We start from the raw sequence: 20911 nt of genomic DNA, 5'->3' as shown, positions 1-20911 counted from the left end.
AACCAAACATTTTCTATTGTAGTCAGTTTTTACTTTGTTTTGAGTTTTGTTTTTATAATTCAGTTACTTTTCATTAGGTTTTCGAAAAAAAAATCGTTTTTATTTTTTATTTTTGTTTAATTTTTATTAGTTTTTGTATTTGTACAGGCTTTTTTTAATCTGGAAGTTTTTGTCCAGTGCAATATATACATTTTTTTAAAAGGTCATTATACTTAATGTGTACGGTAAAATAAACTACAATTCTCAAACAACTGTGTGACCTTCCTTCTTCTGCATGGACATACATAATCAAAATGTAATTATAGTTGAAATTATAGTTAGAAAAAAAAAAGCATGGCTTGGGAATTTTTAAAACAATGAATCAGTCATACAGGCTGGCCATTACTAGAATGGAGATATTTTAGGATTGCATGGTGAGTCAGTCTCCACGGGCCTTAGGTTGCCCAACCCTGCTCTAAGAGGTCTCTTATACAGTACAATTTTTTAAAGTGAATTTGTCAAAAAAAGAAAATGTATTGCTTCACCAATTGATGACAAAAATCGTGCTAGTTGACAACGGCAGCAACGTTCACCATTTCCCTCATGTGCCGCTAGATGGCGCAAGCTCCTATGTGTTGAGCTGGTGGGCTGCAGGGCGGCTGCCGGGCTGGTAGGGGGGCTGGCTCCTGCTCTGACTGCTCGGGAGATTCTCCTCTCCGGGGCAATCTGGCGATGAGTGCTGTTAGGGAGTGTGCTTTAGGGGCAACTTGAAAACTTCGCTGCGTCCGTGCAGCACATTTGAGCCAGCGGACGCTACATCGGAGGAGCGGCCAGCCCAAAACGGTGCTCGACGGAGCGGGAACGTCGCGGGGTTTCTCTCAACAGTGTTGATTTCCGGCCAACATGGATGATTTAGGTAAATCTAGCCTAGCGCAACATTTCAATAACATGCGTGCGTGCGCTGGCGCTTTAGCAGCCTTCGTGTACCCAAATACCTGGTTAAGCGGCCTTGTTTGTGTGATGAAAACGTATATAGGTCCCAAGTTTGTGTACGAAGCTGAGAAAAGGCCCCGTGTGGTCATTTAATTAAATGTTCCCTTCAGGTACGTGACGAAAAGTCCACGAATTTTTACACACCTTTGCTCTCTTGTGTTAACAAACAGTCGCCACTTCAGGTCCTCGAACTTTTAATGCGTACAGCTAATAATTTGATTATAACATTTGATTAGAAGCTGTTCGTGTTGGGGGTTCGACTGGAGGTGGACGACAAATTGAGAGCAAGATTGGCATTCACAGGCTACGAAAACAACCAGACATGTTTAAAGTCAATAATTAACTCGATTGTCACGGCAATGGTGCGTTTCTGTTCAAGCCCAGCTGGAGTTGAATGCTGCCGTCCACATTTCATTTTTAGTCCGTTGCTCGCACCACATGTTAACAGTTACAGTATTTCTATTTAGGATCAGACAGTAACTTATGTGATCTCTGTAAATATTCTAAGTCAAATACTCCCTTGTGTTAACGGGAAAAACTGTGCTGTAATTAAAAACCTCGGAAGTAGGCTAATTAAGCCACCAGCATGTTGGGACTTTTTTTTTTTTGCCACGCGGACTTTGTGGTAATGTGTATTTAAAAGTCGGCTGCGTAAAGATAGGTTTAGAGGGAATTTCTGAAGGGATTTTGTTTGCCTTTGCAATAGCATGAAGAAAATCAATATAAATGGACATTTCATCAAGTGTTTTACTCAAATAATTTGGACATTCCTGTCCAAAAGCAGAGCTACTATTCACATCGGGCCACGCCTGTCGTTGCTAACGTGGTGGGAGTGACACTTTACAAAGAATATTAGTCATTCTATATCCATTCCATGTTCATGGATAGCTCCTTCGGCTTACATGGCTCTCCTTGAAGTGGCTGCTTAAAAAAGAAAAAGAAAAAAAAAGTGTGTCACGCAACCCAGTAAAACGTCCGCGTCACAGCGTTGTAAATAATATGCTTTTGCCTGCGGTCTCAAAAGTTATAGTTTCACATGGAGTAGTAGTATGTATCAGGCTTAGTGTTTTGTCTGCTGTCTGGTTGTAATTATCCAAACAGCACTTTGGGAGGTGAAAATGTCGATCCGCCACCCAGATGAGAGCCCCTTTATGTATTTTTAGCAGACAAGAAGAGTCCCTCTTTTCAAGTGATGAGCCAGCAGCAACCTGAAACCTTCCAATGGCCTGCAGACACCTCTCTTTGCTCTCTTTCACTTTGGTCTTGGATCCCACTAGGCAGCTTTGCATTCTCCTCCTCAGGCTGCACAGGAGTACACGCTGGATTGTTGGAATGTGTCGTATGACCCAGCCGTGGGAGCGAGGAGTCAAGCCACATGAAAGCATTGTGCCACAGCCATAATTCATGCTCCTCCTTGCTTCACGCACCCTCTCTCCATTCAAGCCTCCAGGTGGCCAGCCACACAGGCCACTGTCTATTGACAGTTTAAAAGCTGGCAGAGTAGATCACTGCAGATTGTAAATTTTGGTCGTCGGCTTTCTCTCAAGACAGGGAAACTGGAAACATCGAGCGGAGCGATGATTTGAATTGCTTTGTTGTTGACACAGATGTGTTTAATCTTCTCGTGATGCCGTGACATTGCTCAAGGCAAACTTACATTGACCTCGCCTCCGCACTTTTCTTCTACCAAAGTCAAACTCAGGCTATGCACAAGACACGGCTGTCAAATGGACTCCTTTCTCGGAGTGTGATGTGTACTACTTCTCATCTTTGTTAACTTCTCATTGTGATTTGCCACACTGTCATTGTAGTGGCAGCGTTTTGATGTGGGGCAACTCCCCAGAGCTCAGCCGCCGCAGCGTTGGAAATGTCTCTCATAGAGTACTTCTTACATGAGAACTGATGGAGCCTAGAAAGTCTTGTCTCTAAATTTAGGTTGGCAAATTGTTTACGCCAATAGAAAAGCTGCAGAAGTGACATGTGGTTACTTGAGATTTGTTTTACTCACTTTTGCTTTCCTTTTTTTAGCCCTGCCAAGTGTAAAAATGTAAAGGTAGGAGTTATTGTTTTCATGGGTGGTAGTTTGGCAAAATGTGCAGAAATGAAGGAATTTTGGAAAGATAATAATGATATTGAGAGCATTTTTTAAGCTTTTTAAATGCATGAAAAGCACGTTTTTTCTCATTTCTGCTCTCCATTTTGTCAAATTTTCTGACAGTAATATTGTAAGTCTGCCATCAAACAACTTGACTTCCTCTTTGGAGTTGGACTTCAAGTAACGTTGCCCTTCTATGTACAAGTCCGCACTGGATGAATGTAACTTGTGAGTTTTTGCAGGAATCCCTTTCATTCATTCCTGCGGAGTTTTCTCCATCTGTTTAACTTTGAAGTAAACTTGCTGAAGGGCTTTGAGCCATATGTTGGTCCACACACACACACACACACATATGCTCTTGAGATCACAGTTAGCTTGCGTGGACAATCTTAGTGAGCAGTGACAGCTCGTCAGCCAGCCATGTTGCTTTATGTGGGTTCTATTACTTAGTGGCTTGATGTAGGAACAAAACCAGTAAAATGATAAATCACATATTCAGGCTGTGATGTGGAAAAGCTAACATCTGTTAGCTGCATTGTGGGTACATGGCAGATTTTAGTAAGCTCTTGTTTGTTGTGGCTGCTCCTTGACTTGCGAAGGGCATGATTTGTGACAGGATGTGCCATGAGAGAGCTCCGTACCGCGGTGGCAGTCAAGTGCATTGTGTGCCGCGAACCAACACTGCAGGTTACAAATGCTGTGAGTCACTCCCTCCCTTTTTCGGTGGACTTCCTCAGTGAGATATCTGAGCCCACAGGGGCAAATCCTCATATCCGAAAATGTGTCTAGATGTGTGCTCTGCTTCTCTCGTGTGCCTCCAGGCTACCAGATTTTGAAGCTAATGTTACATTTCAAGAATCAATAAATAAAAGCAGCTCGAAGAAAAAAAGGGAGTCTTCGACCGAAACACTTGACATGAGTGTGATAGCTTTTATGTAGTCGGCAAAACCTCTCATTTCAAAAAGGGGACTCTTTGACCTGTTTAGATTCAGAGTCTGTGTTCCCCGTTACAAATAATGGAAATTGTACCGTTGCAGGGTCACTTTTCTGCATATTACCTGTACAGGCATTTTGTATTTTAAACAAAACCCTTTTTTACATTTTAATACTTTAACGCATACGTGTTGTATTTGAAGACTCAAACGGGGCCATATAATGCCATATTGACTTTGTTTTTAGATAACTCGTTGGGTTTTTATAGTGCTTGTCTACCTTTCAAGTATGGCATTATAACCCCCCCCCCCCCCCCCGAAGAAAATGTTCGTTTTCTGCATATTTCTGAAAATGTGTCCGTTACAAAACAATAGGGCTAATTTGAGAGAATAAAAAAACAAAAATAATTTTCAAGGGGTGGCCATCAAAGAACTCTTTGTCTAAGGCAGGGGTGTCAAACTCATTTTTGTCGCCGGCCAGATTTTAGTTCCAGTTTCCCTTGTAGGGCCGTGATGACTGAAACCATATGAAGAAGTCAAGAATAACGATTTATTCACCTATTGTATTGTATTACTGTAATGAGGGGGTTGGTAACAAGAAAATACTTACTGTATCACTCTTAATTACATATAAGAATTTGAAATTTTGGTCGGGTTTTTAGCAAGCATCATGAATGTTGACATCTTTGATTTGCTTTCGCGGGCCACAGAAAATGATGTGGTGGGCCAGATCTGGCCCCCGGGCCTTGAGTTTGTCACCAGTGGTCTAAGGCAAAATGTAAGCAAAGCTGCAGTGTTACCCTCGATTAGCATTAGGTACTGCAAGGTGTTTCCAGCAATAGTTTCTGACAATGTTCTGCTAAGTTGTCAACACCGTCAGTGTGTGCTGTTTGTGTGTTTGGCGATGTTTGTTTCGTGCGCTAGAAGAGGAGACGGCAGCAACTGTCAGTTCCTCTTCCTGCCCTACGGTCATCATCATATTTCTCCTTTTTGATCCCCCCCCCCTTTCCAATTGCCACATAAATTATGGTTGAACTCTGAACGGTATCACCTTATCAGTCTTCCGGTGTCAAGCTGGCACTGGTTCGAAGTAGATTGGTCGTGCCAACAGGCATGCTGCGCAAAGGAAAACCTTTAGCGTCGACCCCATGATTCAATGACTCCTCATGCTTCAAAAGCATGCTCTTGACAATTTGTCTTCAACACGTTCCGAGAGTTTATGTTCATTGTGGTGTGCGGGGTGAGATAAGCCGCGGCTCTTATATCAGAAAATGTTGGCAGCAGGTTTAATAAAGGCACCGCGATAAAGGCCTTTGATTAATGGGGAAAGATAAAGGATTCCCTCTGCCAAGTGGGACGAGCAAAGACGAGGGCTATTGTTTTCACACCTGTTTGTCGCTCGTTGTGGCACATTTTTATTGGCGGCTGTTCCTAATTGTCGAAACTATTGATTGCCCACATAGGCTTGAGCTCCAAATGTATCATAGAGTATCGATCAAGATTTTGCAGTCCCGTGAAGATTATTCACCTCCACATACAGGCAGATACGGTGCAGCTTCGCACACGGCTGATTGTTTTCCAGGGAAGTGCTTTGCTTCTGCTTTACCGTCACTGTCCTCTCACTTCACTTCCCTATGTCCTTGTCCTCCTGGAGGGGACAGAGAGCAGCTTGTTTCCGAGCCTCTGACCTACTTTACTGGAGGAAATACATAACCAGACTCAACTGATTGGATGTCGGTGGAAAAAAAAATATCAGGCCATCTTTCCACCCCATTGTTTTATGCACTCCAGCTTCCACACAAGTCTCACCACAAAAAAAAAATAATAATCTTAATTTCTCAAACTATCTTTTTCGTTGAAATACATTTGACACAATGATATTTGTAGTTTCCCATCGCAGACCAAAATGTTCACGGGCCGGAGCATTTTTGTGGCCCAAAAATATACCATCAAGAAAAAAAAAATGGCGTTCATGTATCAATTTTCCTCTTATCCAGTACTCGTTCAAAACGCTATTCTTATTAAAATCTCACACTATAATTTATCGGCCCTTGGTGTGGTGACGTCCTTTATTGGCAGGCGCGCATCAGTGATTTAAACCTCCTGTTTGCTTATCATCTAAAGAAGAGCCCTCGGGACCCCCCCATGCCCGTCATTGGGCCGTGTGCCAGACAGACGATGTGAGCTTTGAAGGATATTAGAGTGTCAGAAGCAGAGTTATTGCATCGAAGGGAGTGCCTATCAGTCTCGCAAAGGGCGGGCTCTGTCAACACACACAAGACGTTCGGTCGGACATTGTGCCTCGGACTTATTCGAGTTTTGTGTTTCGTGCCAAGTCAACAAACTTTCACTGCCATCCCCCACCCACACATCATGATGATTTCATTCCCTGGCAATTCAGCGTTGGCCAAAATCTCAAAGACAAGTTAGGCCCTCCAGGTAATTTTTTTTTTTTTTGGTGGTTCTGCTCCTATGAGACTTTCTGACCAAATTTCCTGTTCATTTCACTGGGTTTGACATCATAGCAAGTTACATGATGTAGATTTGTCATTTTAAGCATAATTAAGTGTCAATATAATGTGTATAAATCATGTAAGTGCCACATTATCCGCTCGTAACTTCCCTGACTCGTAATTTCAAAAAACACGAAAATCTAGTCACCTGACCTCTGAATTGTAGGAAAGATACTCATTTCAGCGGCTCATAAACTACGCCCTCGTTAGGACTTCCTGAATGGAGTCGTCCACGCGTCACCTGTTGCGTCTTGTCAGTGGCGAGTGTGAGTGCATGTCTGTCAAACGTACGCTTCAAAGTCAACTATTCGAGAACAACCGAGTGTGGCCCTTCGGTTGCACGGCTGAAACTGTAAGGGAAGTGGGAATGGCGTGGTGTCCTGTTTGTAAATGAATTTGGGATGGAAATGACGGAGTGTAGAAATGCGAAAGAGTGAGAGCAGTGCGCAGCTTGGAGGGAACATTGCACAAGACCATCAAATGCTGTCTGAACATCTAACATAGTACCCAAGTGAGTCACATGCTCTGGCTTCCTCTCGACTGTGACCGCCTATGTTCTACTTAACAGGATGTCTTGTGTCCTACAGGTTAAGGTCACATTGGGGGGGGGATTGCAAGCGATGAGGCTCCTGAGCATATTTTTTTGTTGTCTCATTGTTGCACCTGTGTTTTATAGTGAGGGGAAAAAGTCCTGTCTACTGTCAGAGTCCCTCGGGTGGGGGGGGCATCAAGTGCACGACTCACAAGCACAAGCTCCTGTTGTGGTCCAAACCCCGGCGTTGGTATTCATTGTGTGTTAGCACCAACAGGCCGTCTCACTCACAACATAACATGAAAGGCTGTCATATCGCATTATACGCTCACCCGCTTTGTTTTAACACACTTCTGGCGCTGCCCCTTGAAGCTATCTCGTTCGGTTGTTCGGCACCCGTGTGTCTCTCGACGACGAGCCGCGGCATGTCAGGAATTTCTATTAGCCACGTCGAACATGCAGAGAAGAATCAAAGGAATGAGTCAAGCGCAAACGGATAGAGGGTTTGATATTAGAGCAGTCTTACTTTAAATGTCATGACATTTAGAAACTTCCAAGATGAAGCCATTTTTTTCCTTGTTTGCCTTGAGCAAGAAAGGCAGCCCTATTTTAGTTTCAGCCCGAAACTCAACATCACCCCTGTGCAGGTTTCAACATCATGTTTCTCATGGTACCCCCTTGACCACCGCCGCAAACAAACCACTATCAGCCACAATCTTGACTTTATCAGATCTGTTGAGCGCATCGATTTGTTGCGTGCTCGCATTAGCTGAGATGCGTGTCGTGTACGATGTCAAGATGACACCGGGCGTCGCGCCTCTTTTGCCGTCCTTGTCTGGACTTAATATCTGCAATTAACCTTCATATTCTGTCTTTTGAGCTGCTCTTACTGTAGTTCGCCACAGCATTGTTCACAGTCGACTCCTTATATGGTTCTCTTTCCATACCCTTCTTTCCTGCAGTTCCCCCGCCCACCCCCTCCCTCCTTTTTTAAAATCCTGTTCCTTTTCATCCGCTCTCCTGCTGCTCAGATCTCGTCAGTCCCATTTTATCTTCCCCTCACTTCCTCTTTTGCTCTCCCGTGATGATCACCCGCATGAAGCAATGTCCGTGTAATTAAAATGCATACCGTTCATCTGAGAGGAAGGGAGTCTCCTCGGTTCTGCATCAACTCACGTTGTAGCCTTGAGAGCTGTGCATGTAGACACTTTCGCAGTTTCACTCACGGTCTCATTGCCGCGCGTCATTGTGCCAAGCCCGTTGTGCGGTTGTGATTACATTTTAAACATGAGCAGATTCTGATCGGCCGATTAAAAACCGTACAATCGCGATCATTTTGAAATCACGATTAAAAAAACCAGTTATTCATTGATTTAATTAAACATGTAGCATTTATTCAACTCAACTTTAAATGTAACTTAAAATAACAATCAGAGATTCAGTTAGTTACAAAGTAAAATAACAATCTACAGTGGTACCTGTACTTACGAAATTAATATGTTCTGGAAGAAATTTCTTCACCAAAAAAATGTAAGTAGAGACGCGTTTTCCATGTAAATGCCCTAATTCGTTCCAAGCCCCTCAAAATTCAGACATAAATGTTTTATGAAGCATAAAAATGCATCAAAATATGTAACAAACACGTTACCATTAGATTATTGCACAATAAATGAGAGTTGTGCATCATGTAAAAAACAAAGAATAAAGAATAAAAATGTTGGTCATTTAACTTTTAACCGCGTCCTCATCGTTTTTGGTGTTCTTTAGTTCATGTTCTCTCTGAGTGGTTTTTGCCTGGCGTTTTGTAAAGAACTGTTCCAAGCATGTTTGTGTGAGCGATCGCCCGACTGGTGAACACTTTATATTTTCCTGTTGAGGCATTTCGTATGAAGAGACGTTCATAAGTAGAGGTACCACTGTTTTAAAACAATGACACTAAAAACAAAACAAAACACGTGAGTTTTCTGTTTGCCTATAAATGGGATTTTACATGGACTTTAGCATTAGCACTGGCGATGTTTTACAAACAAGTCAAGATGCTTTCATAACCCGTAGGAACTTGCACACACTGCACCGCTCAGCCACTTGGTTGTTTTTCTTCGATTAGTTTTTTGGAACCTGATGAATTTTGAGGGCTCTTGTGATATTTCTCTCTTTACTGGAGGTAAATTTTTTTGGCAACGGGAGAATACATGTTTGTCCTCTTGGCAGAGGAAACTGGCACACATCTGTATTTGTGTAGTTGGTGGATGGGCCGGAGCACGCCGTTCAGTGAAGAGACACGCTTCAAAACATACTCATCACTCCGTCCAAGCTGCTTCATTTGCTTTTTGTTTACCACGTTATTCATGCCACTTTATGGATAATCTGCACATTTCATCCACCACCCACATTGTCATGTCGGGCAATTAAAATTGTGCGTTGCCTGAGGGTTAATCTTTCAGCACTAACTTATTTTGCTGCTGAAAATTGTTTTCAGCGAAGGGTAAAGCCAGTTCAGATGCGCAGCTAATTTGATTAGCATCCCCAGAGCAAACCATCTGGACTAACATCTGTTGACTGAGATCTTCAGCGGCTGCAGTTCAGCTTTGTTCTGACAGCAGCAGGAGTTGGGCACAATGATTTTAATGTCCTTTTCCAGTCAAATTTATGTTGCATCTTTTTCGATGACACCGCCTTAAAGATCTTTTTCGGCCCCATGTCGATATTGCAGTGTCACAATTTTCTCACATCTCACAAATTAGGGGCGGATGTCAAAATGGATCAAACTAGGGCTGGGCATTGTTGAGGTCAAACGCGGCTTTCGTCCGTACAACGTAAATGACATTGCAAGTGTCCTCCACTGACCAGAGTTGCTGAATCGACAGTGTATCGCGTGGGAAAGTATTGCAGTGTATTGAAGAATCGATATTTTTACCCACGTCTTGTTCCAACACAGGAAAACCACACAAACACATCTTGTCTAAAACCAATACTACAACAACGTTGACTTCCCCTTGTACTGATGCATGAAGGGTACAGATCTTGATGTGAGAGGCGATTGTATTGTTTTTTTTTCTCCCCTTTCTTTTCAAGAACTATTTTTCCGCCACTCACAAAGGTTTGGCTTCGGCAGCGTACACAATTTTGCAGTCCGCAATGTCACAGTGGGCGGTGTGACTGTCCACAGTGGAATCTCTGCTCTGCATCCCTCTGTAGTTTAGTGACATGAGAGCCACGCCATACATGCTAGTGCTCGCTCAGTCCGAGTGGATACGCTATGGCTGCGCTCCTTACCGTCTGATGACACGGTGCTATTCTGAGCGTTGGTTTCCAGGTCGTCAGATGTTCCTAATGTTACAGTTTGTGATCTTGCTGTTGTATTTAAAGACCGAGTTTGATGCTGAGTGGCCTGCCAGGATCCCATAGAAGGCCAAACAGCAATTGTTCAAAGTTTTACCAGAACGGAGTCATGGTAGAAAGAGGGACTGATAGGGCTGTTAATTTTTGTCATTGCTTGGCTTATTCTATGCCAAAGGTCACGAATCGACAGATGGTGGATCTTTAAGTATTCACTTGCTTTTAATTCATTGGTATTTCATGAACTTGAAGTTGGGTGTAATTGGCTTTGTTTTAATGTGAAAACTAAATTTTGAAAAAAATAAAACCAGCAACAGTGTATTGGACAATTAATGGTTGCATAGCTTACTTTTTGGCTTAGTTGTAACCACACGGCCCAATGACGTGCATTATAACTCTTCTAATGTGATCCGGCTCAGCCAAATTACTGTTTAGGTTCCCAAGTGAGGACCACTTTTCTCTATTCGACTTAAGTTCCCTCATCGTCTCTCCCGTGAGTAATGTGCCAAAGTTGGAAGACTCCTGTCAGTTGTCTTTTGCGGGCTTGGCTTTCTCACTTGGGACGAGTAGCTAAGTTGGTACTGGCATGCCAGTGCTGTGAGGTGAACCCAAGATGCCCCTGCCATTAAATTGAGTGCCCCCCGCCCCCTTTATACTGTATCTGTTTTGTAAACACCCTTCCCCAAAATGTTTCATTAACTCATCTGTTGTGGTTTATTTATACTTAAATACATGTTTCATGTAAGACTTTGTGACCTCATTTCTTAAATATTGGACTTTTTTTTTAAAAGCCTTTATGAAATCTTGCAAGAGAAATAAAACACCGCTGTGGTGAAGGGGTATGCTATAATAAGCCCAGGTATAGAGTGTAGTATCACCGTTTACTGTATCATCTGCGAATGATTCTTTCTTTTTCTGTGCATCGTCATTGCCTCCAAGTTTTTACATTGCAGCACGTGCTTGCTGTAATGGAGTGGAGGAGACACTTTACCGGTAGGCACATGAAAAGACTCCAAACAGATGAGGGTCAATGAATAACTCAAGTGTAAATGACAGTGTGAATGCTTCAAAGTTGAGAGTTTACGCTCATCTTCCCCACAAGTGCGTATCTGTTGTGGTTGAGTGTGCAAAAAAAAAAATGTTCAAAAATAAATCGTGGACACTCTGGAGTATTTTGTTGTATTAACTAAAATACAAAATCTTCATTCTGTGTTTCCGTAGATGCTTTGTTGGCAGACCTTGAATCCACGACATCCCACATTTCCAAATGTCCACTTTTCCTGTCTGATGAGACGGCCTACTCCCTCCCTGTCGGAGGTCAGGCCCAGCAAGACGTCGGCTTTTCACCCCAAGGCCTAGCCATTCCCTCTGAGAAAACACTCAATGGAATCCAGGAAGCAGACGCAAATGCTCTCGTAAGTATTTTAACTCTCAAGATGAACTGAGGTCGGTCACGGTGAAAGTGTACCTTCATTTAAATGGACAAAAGTCAACGGACTAATTCACATGTCACTCCCTCGCCTCAGTCAAGAGAAACCAGCAGTCCACCTCAACACCCTGGAGAAGAGGACCACGTGTACAGGTAAAACACTTGGTTGTAACATAAACCGCAAAAACAGTGTTGAAATTTGAACTTCGGATACATTGTTTTTGATGATGATGTTCTGGCCATTGTGACATTGTGAGTCGATGTTGAAGGTCTCCGCTTTATGTGCAGTTTTCCTAATAAGCAGAAGAGCAGTGAATCTTCACCTGCCATTAACCAGTCATTTGGCAACAACCTGTCAGAGCTGGACCGCCTGCTGCTGGAACTCAACTCCGTCCAGCAAAGCACCCCCGCCTTCCCGACTGAAGGTGTGCCCGTTCACCCTTTTTATCCAACTCTTCACGATTTCAAATGACAGCAATTTACAGTTTGCCGAAAGCGTCAATATCTTATTTTCGTCAATAGAAGAGGCAGCCCCGCCGCTGCCTGCTAGCGTCATGGTCCAAAGTATTCAGGAGAACGGAGTGTCCGTTCCATCCCAGGACTCGCCACCGCTGTTGGAAAAGCCCAAACGCAGCGCTGCGGTTCGGGGAATAGAAGATGTACGGCCAAGCGTGGAGAGCCTTCTGGATGAGCTGGAAAGCTCCGTGCCCTCAACTAGGTGAGAGAAATGACGTGAAACATTGTTGTGACAAGTCAACAACTGAATGTGAACCATTCTTCCTTTAGTCCAACTCCCTTGTTGGTATCGGATGGGCAGATTGATGGACAGGAAACACAAGGACAGCAACAAGCGAGAATGTCTGCGTCCTCGGCCACACGAGAGCTCGACGAGCTGATGGCCTCCTTGTCGGACTTCAAAGTCCAAAGCAATGTGAGCATTTAAAAAAAAAAAATGTTTGAATGTATTCGTTTGAGAACAATGATATCATGCATTGCAATCATATTATTGAAGGTCATCATTTGAAAACTCGAGATACAATTCGAAATCGAATCGCCATGAGTTAAAATGGAAAACGTTAACGACTGTATGCCTGCACTTGATTTGTGTGTTTGTTTGACTTCACCTTCCGTTCCCTTCATCTCAGTCTATTTTTCTTGATCTGTTTTTCTTTTCTCTATCACTGTGTGTGTGTCTTTGTGTGTACGTATGTACTGTATGTGTTACGGGCAATCTGGCTCTCGACTGTCAATGAACCAGGAAGTGGTAGACCCTTCATATCCTGCGGACTCACCAACGATAACCCCTGACGCTCCGTCCACAGTTACCCACATCGACTCGCGTGTGGATATTGATACGTTATCTTGTTGCACCACACCCCCCTGTACTCCTCATCCATTGGAACTCCACATAGATGAAGACGGTTGTTCAAGCCCTACCTTTACCGCTGGTTCGACTGTCGCGGTTGCAACGTCCAGAAAAGAAGTTGGTGGCGTTGTCACTTCAGAGATCTCCTGTTTGGAGAGCTTCCGTGGTTCGAGTACGCCAAAGCAACTCATTGAAACTGAATTTGGTTGCTCATCCAGTCCATCAGTCACTCAAGTCTCTGCTAATGAAGCCTCAAGTTCACTTGGAAGGAATTCACCTAGTTTCAGTTCAGGCCCTGCCGCTCGGAAACCCTGTTTAGTTGATGTTTCTATCCCAATTACACTCAGTTTGTCCAAACAGTCTAGTCTAACTTCGAGTCTGAGCTCCAGTCCTAAAGATTACAGTCCAGAACCTGCACATCCTGGCCAAGAGATACTTGAAAAGAAAGAACGTCCAGTCACAGCAACAACTCCAGAATCATTGCCAATATCGAACAGCCCAGTCACCGTTCCAAAACTATCAGGACAGGTTTCAAGCCATGTTCCCAAGAGTCCAGTCTTAATTCCAAGGCTCTCTAGTCCAGTTCCAAAGCTTGCAAGTCCAGTGACTGTCCTCGATGTCTCACAAACCAATACCAAAAGTTGTACTCCAGAATTCGTCCCTCAGACTGCACAGCCGGTAATACGTCCAAAGATTTCGAGTCCAGCAACAGTTCGAAAAAGCGAAAGTACAGCTCCAAGGAGTCCTGCTTTAGTCATCAAAAAGACCTACGCGGTTGCAGATACGAGTAGTAGTCTCAGACATTGGCCACTTTCACTCTCTGCTGCATCATCGGCAAGCTCATCTTCCCCTACAACCACATATCAGCCAAGTGAAATAATGGAGCTATCGTGGCCGTGCTGGGAGCCTGTATTGGATAATGCCTTCGATAAACTTCTAGCACTTGACTTGACTCAACCAGATGAAAAGCAACCGCCCAGTTGTCTTTGGCCTGGGGATGAGAGCGAACCATGGGATGAAGATGACGCCACGTACCCAGATGTGAGCCGAGAGGGGACCCTGACACCAATGACTGAAGCCAGTTGGATTGATGAGTGTTTCACCCCCTCCACCAGCCCGGGGACACCAGATGCAACGTTGGATCTGCCAACACAGCAGCCGTCTGCCATCGAGCGTTTGTCAGCTTCTGGCCAAGTAGGAGACGCATCAAATCAGCTCCAAAAATAACATGGCATGAAGTAAATCAAGAAGCGACAGTTGAAAAATATCCCAAATGGTTTATTCGGGCCGCGGGAACGTTCCTGCAGTTCGACACAAGCTTTGTCGAAGTCGAACCAGTGTGGTGTGATGCATGGAGTGTCAATGCAAAAGAATTGCAACAGGCTCCCAAGGGATAGGTTTCTTGTGGCTGATGTCGAAAGAATTACTAATAGGATGACTGCATGCTCCCACTTGCCTGAGTCAACAATTCTGTTTGCCGCAGGACCTCGCCTGTGACGTTTACGCAATGATGCAAACGTCAAGATTGAAAATTTGCCAGTGAAAATATCTTTTTACATACAGGATATATTGCCCTTCATGCTCAGCCTGGCCTTGGCTTGCGAAAGCGCTTTGTGATGCATCTGTATTGTCTTGAGTCTTCGGCATGCCATGCCTCACTTAACGATAGCGAGCGGCTTGGTTTTGCAATGACAGGAGAGTGATGTTTTCTTCGGCAAGAAATTCAATTGGGGATACGTGCGTGTGGCGCAAATGCAGAGCGTTTTGACAGCAGCATAATTTGGGTGCTCTTGATTGTTCTTCCTGTGCTTGACTTGGAATTTGGCACAACCTCCACCACTCCCATCTACTCTTCCAGCTCAAGTCGGTTATACGTCGCACAAAAGAGACGTCCAACGTGCATCCCATGTACAAGGACGGAGTCGTGCGGCGTAAAATGGGACCGGTTATCGTGAATAAGAGTCAGTCGCAAGATCGGCTCATTGAGGAGCTCGAGGGGAAATTGGGGATCGGCCGGGTGCGACGCCGGCGTAAACAACCGCCGGATGAGTGGCTGACGGAAGGAGTCATCGTGATGTCAAACCCGCAGCGAATACGCGAAGAAAGGGCCCTGCCACCGGTGGATAAGGTAGATGTTAGAAACGCAGAGCGGCATGATGACATCCAGTTCAAATCTAAAATGGCTGAACGATCTGGGAAATAAGTGGAAAATATTCCTTTGTGACGTGTTCACCTTTTTTAGTGGCAACTTTTTACTTTTTCACTGCCATTTTCTACCGTTTCTTCTTCTTCCTCCCTATTTGCTGTGCTTTCCTTTCCTCGCTCTTCTTTGCCATTTCCTTTCTCACCCCCCCTCCAGATCATCATCCCTCCTGAGTCTCCTGTCCCACAGCGAAAAGTCCTCTCCCCTCTGAAGTCCCCCGCAACTCCCAAAAAGATACCTCCAGTCAAACAGACCCCGCCGCCACTACCGTTACCCCCACCCCCTCCGACGCCTCCGCGCCCCCGGGAGCCTAGCCCGCCGCCTCCCAAGGAGCCTACTCCTCCCCCAAGGGAGCCCACGCCTCCTCCCGTGCAGCCCCCTCCATCGCCAAGCCCCCCACCCAAGCCCATCACACCACCTCCGCCCCCCAAGGTTTTTGTATCAGTGACCTGTCAGACCGAGTATGACGCCCTCTTCCCACCTATGCAGGCATGGTTCCCCCTCTCTTCACCTTTTTGCTAAAGTCATTCCATTTAGTGTCCTTTAAAACTACTCAAATTTGCTTGCTCGTGAAATCGCAAGTTTATACCTTCTGTATTTATGGCAGCCAAGGGGTTGTTTGCTCCTTAGGTCTGTTTTTGGCAGCAAGCTGAAAACCGATAACCTCTTTGCGTGTCGCCTGAAACCCAGTCAGTCCAGGTTATGAGTGGCGCTGACACCCAGGCTCGAGATTACGAGACCCTTTTTCTAATTCTGATGTATGACAGCGCCCAGAAAGCTGTGTTCTAAGTGGAGTTTAAGAGCTTAGAGGCAAGTTGAGCGTACCACCTACTGGCCATGTGCAGGAATGGGTTGGTTTGCGGTGCGACTGAAACCTCATCTGCAATATGAGGGCGCATTTACCGCTACACGTAAAGCCATTCTCACTGAACACTCATTAAACGATGCCATAGCTTAACTCATTCACTCCCAAAGACGTTTTTAAACGTCTTTTCAGACTTGGTCTAGAATTGGCTGGTACTGAATGAGTTAAAGACGGTCAGAACAGTGTACATTTGTATCATCATAATATTAGCTTCAGTAACCTCAGTCCAAAAAAGCCAAATGCTAACCCACACGTAATCCATTATCCGATCTGTTTATCCTCACGAGGGTCGCGGGTGTGCTGGAAATCGAAATCGAACCCTCCGGACTATAAGGCGAATGTGCTAAGCGGTCGGAGACCATGCCGCCCTTACACTTTATATCTTTGATTTTTATGAAATTGGAAATTCAAGGTTTTCAAGGAGGTTGGTCCTATGAGCTTTTAGACTTCACGCGAATGTTATTTATTTATTTTGTTTCCTGGACTGTCGGAATACAGCCAACAAACGCAGAAAAGAGAGGTTGCCCTTTTTTCTTGCCTATTTTTTTTTTAACCCCTCATACTAAATCTACAATGTCCGTCAGATCCAGTCGCAGGGAAAGACTTCTCCCACCGGACCACCGAAGCCCGCCAATAAACTGGACAACATGCTGGGGAGCCTGCAATCCGACCTGAACAGACTGGGAGTCCAGACTGTGGCTAAAGGTGTCTGTGGTGCCTGCAAGAAGCCCATAGTTGGACAGGTCGGTGATTCCATATACACTGATGTACAAACGCGTCGAACTTGCACACGGTCAATAGCAATCCGTCCGATGTAACTACATTCATGTACGACTGCAGTACACCAGCTTGACTACACGGTAAATGTACCCAAGGTGAAAATGAATTCTCCATAAAATGTGATGAGGTCATCATCATTAAATGCTCTCGGATGCCAATGAGGATTATTTGAAGTTGTCGTGACACGCCACCGTAGGCTAAGATTTCTCAAAACAAATCCCGTTGGGGCTTTGTAAGTTAACATTTTCTCTCTATCAGGCATTCTCCCTTGCAGCTCATTGTCATTAAATCCTTTGTGCGATTAATCCCTCAGGTGGTGACTGCCATGGGAAGAACGTGGCACCCCGAGCACTTTGTGTGCACCCACTGCCAGGACGAGATCGGCTCCAGGAACTTCTTTGAGCGCGAGGGGCAACCTTACTGCGAGAAAGACTATCACAGTCTCTTCTCGCCGCGATGCCACTACTGTAACGGGCCCATCCTGGATGTTAGTAATGCATACATGGACACACTCATGCCATAACCTACTGTAGACTGCGTGGATATTGTTTAGTTATTTATTCCGAGGCTAATGGAACATGGCCATTCATGGATGAGTAACTTCTTGTGTGGTATAGACAGACACATTCATGCCTTTTTTTCCATGATTAGCACACACACACATAAGTGCAACCAGTGCCCATGGGAGGGGAAGTAGACAGTGGACTTTAACCTGGGAATGCCCAAGATTAGTCACTCCCAAGATTTTCCAATCCGCCGCCTCAGAGATTGTTTGACACATCCACAGTTGACTTCTTTCAAAAGCAACTGGCATGAATAAATTGATAGCCATACAAATCTATAATGTTCAATCCGGTGAGCCCCAATACAAAAGCTTGATCAAAATCTTTGGATTAATATTTTGAAATGAAGGTTAAAAAAAAATGACAAAAATGGACTCACGTGTTTTTCACAGTACAGCCACAATATATTATGCAAGTGTATTCTGATGTTCTTGGAGAGAGTGTGTTTACACACGTAATTTGCCTAATTGTACATTAGTGGGTTTCCACTGATTTGTTTCGTGTAGGAGTAGTTGGTCTTTTGTAACCATGCCCCCCCTAGTGGTGAGATTATAATATGCGCATTATTTATACTTTATCTGTATGCGCTGAGGTAATGTGTTATTTTACCCATCGGACTGTTTTCATAAGATAAAAGATCCCTTCTTGGTTTCAGAATTGGACAAACTGACCAAGGTTGTTGTTGTTGTCTCACAGAAAGTGGTAACTGCTTTGGACAAGACTTGGCATCCCGAGCACTTCTTCTGTGCCCAGTGTGGAGCCTTCTTTGGGCCAGAAGGTACCAGAGCACTCTATGAATAGATTCAGGTTGGAGTTATGAAAAAAACATGCGGGATCGTCAGGGTGAATCATTGCTTCCGTGCAGGGTTTCACGAGAAGGATGGCAAGGCCTTCTGCAGGAAGGACTACTTTGACATATTTGCTCCTAAGTGCGGAGGCTGTGCCCGAGCCATTCTGGACAACTACATCTCCGCACTCAACTCGCTGTGGCACCCCGAATGCTTCGTCTGCAGGGTGAGAGCCTCGACTCACTGCGTCCACTCGACATATAAATAAAGCCCCGTCGTTTGATTGCACGCTGTCGTTTGCAGGAGTGCTTCACGCCGTTCATAAACGGCAGCTTCTTTGACCACGAGGGTCAGCCGTACTGCGAGGCGCACTACCACGAGCGCCGCGGCTCGCTGTGCTCGGGCTGCCAGAAGGCCATCACGGGCCGCTGCATCACAGCGATGGGCAAGAAGTTTCACCCGGAACATTTTGTGTGCGCTTTCTGCCTCAAGCAGCTCAACAAGGGCACCTTCAAGGAGCAGAATGACAAGCCCTACTGCCACGGTTGCTTTATCAAACTCTTCAGCTAGACTGTGCACCTTTCCTCGCTCTTCTACATGCACACAATTGTTTTTCTACCACACGCATGAGTCTGAGACACGGTGGGTCACATGATTACAATTTCCTGTTTGCGCCTTCTGACACCGAAAGGATTTTCTTGCCTGTCCAAACTCAGGAATTTGGCTAAGGGTGTTTGATGAGCCAGCCCAAAGAGATTTTTTTTTAAGTCATAATCGTGTCACGCAACAAAAGAACACATGGTCCCGCTCGTGTGTCGTGTAAGTTTAATACGCGTCAAAGGGTGAATGTCGCCGTATAAACGGTTGGATTCTCCCAAGTACACAACGAGACTTTAAACCACATGGTCCGCCTGTGTTCAAATAGTCTTTTGGAATTTTGAGTCAGCCGCTTAACTGAATGGAGTGTGCAGAGCTGTTAGGGCATTTGTGTGGCCAATTGGTGTGAATGATATAAACAAACCTCCAAGCAGTTGTTGTCTTTGCACTCTCCAAACACAGATCTCTTGATGGGACTGTCCCAATTGTCACATGGTGAATTTTACTATTTAGTGTGTTTTTTCCAAATAATTTTTCTACTCTAATATCAAAAAGAAAAGAGATCCTACTTTACTGGCTTGAGGTGCTTAGGTACCTTTTTACAACTTAAGGTGTAATCTATGTTAGTTGGTAACCTACTGGTGACTCTTGTACATGAGTTATTTTATACCACCGGGAGTAACCTTATCGCCCCTTATTTTTTTCCCCTTACTATTGTGCCATTCACTTCGAAATAGGTCACGCTTTATGATGTTTGACTATTGATGCAATTTTTTAAAAAAAAGGAAATGCAGATATTTTACATCTGTACTCATGCACAATTTCTAGAATTGCAACAAATTCTTATCAGGACAAAGAATGCATCTCTTCAGATTTTTACAATTTTGAATTGATCACTTTATTGAATACAAAAAAAAAAAGAAGAAATGGTTCATGCGAGTGCATGCCACTGTCATTTAGTTTTATAAGCACTAACAACCAGACATCACAAAGTGAATCGACAGTGAATTGATATCTCAATCCTTAGACAGAACTGTGTTTTGTCGCTGTTTTGATGAAAAGATATATTTGTAACTCACATTGCTGCGGAGAGAGCTGGCTCTACTGGCATGCAGGCTGATGGTAGTCCAGCCTGTTCTCTGCCATGCACACACAAACACACTTGCTAGCTTGTTGTTCAAAGAAAACCTAGTGCTCTGTTTTTTTCTTTCTTCTCTCAACCAACAAAACTCTATGTGGTTGCTACAAGTGCCAAACGGTAGCAGGTTTTTGTGGGCTTCTCGCTTTATATTAATTTCCCCCCACGTGCTTACTTTTCATCACAGACTGTGCAAGGTGTTCAATGTACATTTTGTAGTTGTAAATCGGAGGAAGCAACGTGCCAAATTTGTCAATGCAATAAGGTCGAATACACTGTGTGGGTCTTTCCTGTGATGTGAGCCTTTCTGGTGTGAATTCAGGGAGACTTTTGTCTGCTGTGCTGCATCTACTTTCCAAATGCGCAAAAGTATACTTAAGCAGAAGAGGATGGCGAGGGAAAGCCCCTTGGTGAACATTTTAACTGGCAATGACTGTACACATCCTGCTGATTTAAAAGTCCACAGCTTTTCGCATGTTGCACCTTCAGTTAGACTATTTGCCTACCAATATGAACAGGAATTGATTATACAGTTACCTCCTAGTTTCCGCCTGTCGAGGTAAACGAGCTTTCTACTTTTAAATGAGATTAAGCGAAATATGTAAGAAAATTTTGTGATGCTTACGAATTTTATTTTCAAAGGAGCTTTGGCTTGCTTGGGTGCTATGTACGCTTGTGTGGGGCCTGATTACAAATTGATCAATTCAACCAATGCAAATAAAATGAGCTCTATTTCTGGCATTGCTTTGTGACTTTTGGTTGGTTCATATTCCTGTTTGTCAACATGACTTTAAAGAAA

At 44.2% G+C, this 20911-nt stretch overlaps 1 protein-coding gene across 2 annotated transcripts; it reads left to right on the top strand.

Moving 5' to 3' along the window:
- The first annotated feature begins 648 nt into the window (after positions 1-648).
- Positions 649-20853, top strand: LOC147201594 (paxillin-like). Of its 2 annotated transcripts, XM_086118755.1 has the most exons (14): positions 649-895; positions 11605-11798; positions 11910-11965; positions 12101-12237; positions 12335-12530; positions 12599-12743; positions 13071-14372; positions 15037-15306; positions 15538-15870; positions 16831-16989; positions 17340-17513; positions 18286-18367; positions 18455-18603; positions 18681-20853. In XM_086118755.1, the coding sequence occupies exons 1-14, from the start codon at positions 883-885 to the stop codon at positions 18945-18947; spliced, it is 3477 nt and encodes a 1158-aa protein (XP_085974881.1). In that variant the 5' UTR covers positions 649-882; the 3' UTR covers positions 18948-20853. The 2 variants fall into 2 exon arrangements, with proteins under 2 accessions (XP_085974881.1, XP_085974880.1); XM_086118754.1 differs by lacking the exons at positions 13071-14372; positions 15037-15306; positions 15538-15870.
- The last annotated feature ends 58 nt before the right edge of the window (positions 20854-20911 follow it).

Source organism: Hippocampus guttulatus, chromosome 8 (assembly GCF_054856545.1).
Source record: "Hippocampus guttulatus isolate MCC_2025c chromosome 8, RoL_Hgut_1.0, whole genome shotgun sequence".
NCBI lineage: Eukaryota > Metazoa > Chordata > Actinopteri > Syngnathiformes > Syngnathidae > Hippocampus > Hippocampus guttulatus.
The sequence above is the reverse complement of the archived record's forward strand: the minus strand, read 5'-3'. Positions and strand labels throughout refer to the sequence as shown.